General features: G+C 40.3%; 1 protein-coding gene across 1 annotated transcript in view; it reads right to left on the bottom strand.

Moving 5' to 3' along the window:
* Window positions 1–5,674, bottom strand: part of Hmmr (hyaluronan mediated motility receptor) — a 33,561-nt gene that overhangs the window by 24,105 nt on the left and 3,782 nt on the right. Inside the window, exons 2-4 of the mRNA XM_021175487.2 lie at window positions 4,305–4,403; window positions 3,591–3,670; window positions 999–1,046 (exon numbers count right to left, since the gene is read on the bottom strand). Coding sequence (XP_021031146.1) covers window positions 999–1,046; window positions 3,591–3,670; window positions 4,305–4,403 — 227 coding nt within the window. The remainder of the gene's footprint in view (window positions 1–998; window positions 1,047–3,590; window positions 3,671–4,304; window positions 4,404–5,674) is intronic.

The raw sequence follows: 5,674 nt of genomic DNA on the forward strand, positions 1-5,674 counted from the left end.
ACATACACACTGTCACACACAGACACAGTCATAGTCACATACACAGTGATACATACACACTGTCACACACAGACACAGTCATAGTCACAGAGATATATACACAGTCACACACAGACACAGTCATAGTCACAGACACAGAGATACATACACACTGTCACACACAAATACCACCAACAAAATACAATGACTTTTAATTGCCATAAATGTACAAGTGTAAGCTAGCTCTATTTAGTCACTTAAAACTTATAACAGTTCTCATTTTCACCAGTCCTAATGACACAAACTATAGTTTGAAGTGCTAAATATTTTGAGAAAGCAGGCCTCAGTAGAATTTAATAGGCATCAGTTTCATTGTTCCTACTAGTTAAACAGCAGCAAAACAAAGAAGCTAACATTTGTCAATAGTAAACAAGGGCTTGCTGCTGAAACCTGACAGTGGGAGTTTAGAGCTCCGGGGCCCATGTAAATGCCACTAAGGTGCTGTGGCACACTTCTAATCCCACTGCTTTGGATGGAAACATCTCTGGAGCCAGCTGGCTGGGTAGGCGAGCTGAAATGACGAGCTAAGATGCTGAAAAATTCTACCTCAATATTTGAAGATGAAGAACAACCTATGAAGACACTGGCTCCCACATCCACGCACATGTGAATATGTGTACATACAAGTATGCATACCACACATTCATGAAAAAAAAAAGTCTGGGTAAAAGCTTGCCAACCTAAACTCTGATGCAAATAATTAGTCGTAATCGCAGCAGTGCAATCAGCAATGTCACTAAGCCATCACTGTATGTGTGAGCATCAAACACCAGCTTCACTGCCACGGAGCCTCAGAAAAGACCAGCGATATTGAAGTAAAGAGAGACCAGTGCCTACGCCAAGGAACCATTTCCTAAAGGTTCTGATAGAAAATTGCCAGAATCTTAGCCTCCAAGGCTATATAATTTGCTTTTCGTTATATAGCATTTATTTTTCTGTAAGTTGAAAGTATGGCTTACCTCTTTTTCTAATCTCTTCACATCTTTATCATTCTTCTGAGACTCCTTCTGTTTAAAAGTCAAAGAACAACTATGAATTTACATGCCAAAAACATCAAAGCTCAATCTGATATTTAATTATTTATTTTTGGTCCTCTTCCAAATTAAAAAAGAATTCCCATGTATGTGTGTCTTGTGAGCTTATATGACTATGGAGTGTCATATAAGCGTCTGGTGCGTGCCTGGTGCCTGCAAAGGCCAGAAAGGGACACTGAATCCTCTGGACTGCACTTCTAACTGTGGTGAACTGCCAAGGGAATGCTGGAAACTGAACCTAGGTCCCCTGAGAGAGCAGCTGCGCAGCCATTTCTCTAGCCCCTAATTTTTAGTCTTTTGAGACATCTTACTATGTACTACACACTAACCATGAAGTCTCAATCCAACTTTCAAGGGATGGGATTAAAACTGCACATTAACACACCCATCTTCGTGTCAGCCTGGTCTACGAAGTGAGTACCAGGACAGCCAGGGCTATACAGAGAAACCCTGTTTCAAAAAAAACCAAAAAAAAAAAAAAACCAAAAACAAAAAAAAAAATATAACATAAGCCAAATACATACTTCAAAATTTCTAATGATATTAGTATAAACTTAGGAGAGTTGTCTTATCAAATTAAATGTATATTTTTGGGGGGGGAGTGGGGATTCAAGCCAGATTTATTCTGTGTAGCCCCAGCTTTTCTGGAACTCACTCTGTAGACCAGGCTGGCCTTGAACTCAGGGATCCACCTGCCTCTGCCTCCCAAGTGCTGGGATTAAAGGCATGCACCACCACTTCCTGGTTTAAATCCAAACATTCTGTCACACATATTTATGTACATTTTATAAAAAAATACAGTTATCTGTTTTTCTAAAAAAAAAAAAAAATTAGAAATTTTCTAAATTCAGGATTGCTTCTAGTGGTGAATCAGTTGCCAGTACCACATACAAAAAAGGTGGGAGAACCTAAAACTTACGTTCCTAGGACAGGAGAGATGGCTCAGCAGTTAAAAATACGTAGTGCTTTTCTAGAGGACCCCAGTTTGGTTCTTAGCACCTATGTTGGCTGGCTCATGACTACCTGTCACTCCAGCTCCATGGTACCGGCCACTGTCTTCTGGCCTTCATGGGCACTGCATGCATGCACGTGCATATGCTCACACACTATCTTAGGGTTACTTTTGGTGTGAGGAAATGCCATGACCAGAAGCAATCTGGGGAGGAATGGGTTTATTTTCCCTGCTATCAGTCCATCATTGAAGAAAATCAGGGCAGGTACTCAAACAAGGTAGGAACTTGGAGGCGGGACCTGATGGAAGGGTGCTGCTTACTGGCTTGTTCCTCACGGCTTACTTAGCCTGCTTTCTTATAAATCACCAATTAAGAGAATGCCCTATAGCTTCCTAAGGTCAATTTTATGGAGGTTGCCTCCTCTTAGATGACTCTAGATTTCATCAAGTCGCATAACAATCAGTCAGCACCAACCACAGTACTCTGTAGCCATTCATGTTAGACACTTCCACAGTGGATGGCATACCTCTCTAAGACAGAGTAAGAGACCTTCGTAACTGCCAAATCCATCAACAGTACATTATCTGTTAATCTCCACAATGCCTAACAAAGTGGCATTCTTAGGAACTAATGAAGAACAGTAGGGGTCTTGGATAAACAACACTGCACAGCCCATAGGAGTTGTTTCATTCTTTTCCTTTCCAAACTTTCTGAGAAAGGGTCTTCCGTAACCCAGACTAGTCTTGAGGTCTCTATGTAGTCAAGTCTGGGCGTGAAGTCTGCAAAGCCAAGTCCTCCCGACTCTGCTACTCAAGTGCTCCATCAAAGGCTCACATAACCATCACAAGTTCTGTTATGAAGAACTTAATCTACCGTTCAACCGTGTGAGTCACTGATATTTCAATTTTTCTCTCACTCACACTTATCCTTTCCCACCAAAAAAATCAGACAAGCTAACAATAAAACAAACACACACAACTACGATGGTGATAACGATGCAGAGCAGGACATGTTTGCAGAGGCTTACAAGGTGACCTTCTCTATAAAGAAATGTCTTTGTAGTTGTCAACCAGGAGCACCTTCAAATAGATTCCCTAGTAACCTAGGCAGGATGAAAAACCTGCCAGAGTCTAATGATACTTATTTCATTAACTATATTTTATTCTTTTTATTAATGATAGATTTTTAACTACAGTTCCAGATCCTGGGACCTGAAGCCAGGCCTTTTGAGGAGTAACGAGTGTTCCTATTGAGTGAGCTAACTCTCAAGCCCCAACTAACTTACACATTTGATTTACACACTTAGCTATTTTTTTTTTATTTCTGTTTTTTTTTCCAGACAGGGTTTCTCTGTATAGCCCTGGCTGTCCTGGAACTCACTTTGTAGACCAGGCTGGCCTCAAACTCAGAAATCCGCCTGCCTCTGCCTCCCAAGTGCTGGGATTAAAGGCGTGCGCCACCACGCCCGGCCCCACACTTAGCTATTTTAATCAGACACCGCATCTTGTAGGTATAGAGTCAGTGACATAAAGAATATATTAATTTTCTTACAGATGTTTCTCACCTTTGACACCGACTTCTTTGTTTTTTTAGCCGAAGCAAGCAAGGTTGTATCTTTGTCAATGTTAAGATTTTGTTGAGATTCTGAAAAACGAAAAACAAAAAATATTAACCACCGTTGATGTTTACATGTTTTAAGAAAATATAATAAAATTTCCAAACTTCTCACTGCAGACAGCAATTGAAGTATATGGTAGACTTTCCATTGTATGATTGGATTGTATGATTCACATAATTCCTTGCACAATTATTTGTTATAGACCTAAAACCTTCCACATATTCTTTATTTTCAAAAGAACAACTTATTTTTTAAAATAACTACACTTGTTTGCGTGTGGGGTGGGGAGGGTGGGTTATGTGTACTTCAGTACCCTTAACCTAACTCAGGTCTTCTGCAAGAGCAGTATGGGTTCTTAAAACTGCTGGGCTTGCTCTCCAACCCCTTCTTGACAGTGCCAACATTCTGATAGAAAAGACAAGCAAAGTATTAAAAGGAAAAGGACCTGGAAACATCTTGCTCGACGTCTCTCGTTACCTACAGTCTAACTGAAAATAGCACTACGTACCCTGTTCTTTCATAAACATCCCTAATAAGGATATTAAGATACATTTCTGACCACGAAACTCTACAAGTGCAAAAGCATTTTAAAGTTTCAACAGTATTGCTCATGTCAGCTTCTAAGGTCTGTTAACCATTGTTTGTTTAAGGACACATTACCTCTTTGGTTTTTAAATCTTTGTGATTTCTGAAAAGACACTGGTCCTTTAGTTGCTTCTGAAGTTTTAACATCATAAGCACCCGGAGATGGAGCACAACCTACAGGAAAAACAAAACAGCAATGTTTCACTTAATATTACTTATTTTTTTTTTAGATTTATTTATTATTGTAATAAGTGTAAGTACACTGTAGCTGTCTTCAGACACTCCAGAAGAGCGCACCAGATCTCGTTATGGATGGTTGGGAGCCACCATGTGGTTGCTGGGACTTGAACTCAGGACCTTCAGAAGAGCAGTCAGTGCTCTTTAACTGCGGACCCATCTCTCCATCTGTGCTTCATTCGGTCCCTGCCTTGTTTTCCCTTGAGAATAAACTTAACCTACAAACCAAATAACGCCTTCTACTCTGCCCCACTCTTGAGTTTCTTTTCAGTCACTGTTGATGATTCAATATAAGTTGCTCCAGAAAACTTTTATTTCCCAAGATCTACTGATATGATGCTTTACTTAATATTCTTTCTTCCTTGGTCTTGATCTCTCTTCACAGAAATCCACCATAAACTCATCCAGAGCCCACTGTACACGCTAGGCTTGCCTTGCCTCCACGACCCCTCCCTCTGGCTCCCAGGGCGTTTAGATCACAGGTAGCCTGATGCCCAGCTTCACTGCACTTTCCTTTATCTAGCACGTTGTCCCTTCGAAGGTACGGCTAGCTGATAAGTACAGGATACTAGCATTCAACATGCTTCAAATGCTTCCTTTTGTTCCTGGCTGCTTGCCATATCAAAATCAGTACGTCTCAAGCTTTTCCACAGAAGTATCTCTTAGAAGCAGAGAGCAAATAAGAAGCCTGCTTTCTACATTCAGAATGGAGAACAGTAGTATCCATAAGTGTGGTAAAAAGCCAGGTTGTGTCAGAGACAAACTGTCTTCCATATAAGGACAGCGGCAGATGGGAGGAATACAGTTTTGGACCTCATATTTTGCTAAATGTTTATATAGCAAGTAAAAGAAACTATGGGCCTTCTATAAAGAAAGTTCATGGCTCTCTTATGTATGTAGACCTAGCCTTGAGCATTGAAAATCTGCCAAGTGACAACATAGCTGCAGCTAAGGACTGTAGACAATTGTGTTGGAAGGGACGTTTAAATGTGTCCATTTCATCTCTTTGGTGTCCACATATGAGTCTCACATGTGTTTGAGTCTCTTAGACATAGAAGTTTCCTCATTCAAAATAATCAAATCATACAGCAATGGGCTATATATGGTTTTTATTACATCAAATAAAACCTTCAAACGTCCAGACTTTTGTATTGTCTAGACAGCTGTTTTAGTCTGCTCAAACATCATGACCAAGAAAAAAAGTTGGG

The sequence above is a fragment of the Mus caroli genome, chromosome 11, assembly GCF_900094665.2.
Source record: "Mus caroli chromosome 11, CAROLI_EIJ_v1.1, whole genome shotgun sequence".
Taxonomy (NCBI): Eukaryota; Metazoa; Chordata; class Mammalia; order Rodentia; family Muridae; genus Mus; species Mus caroli.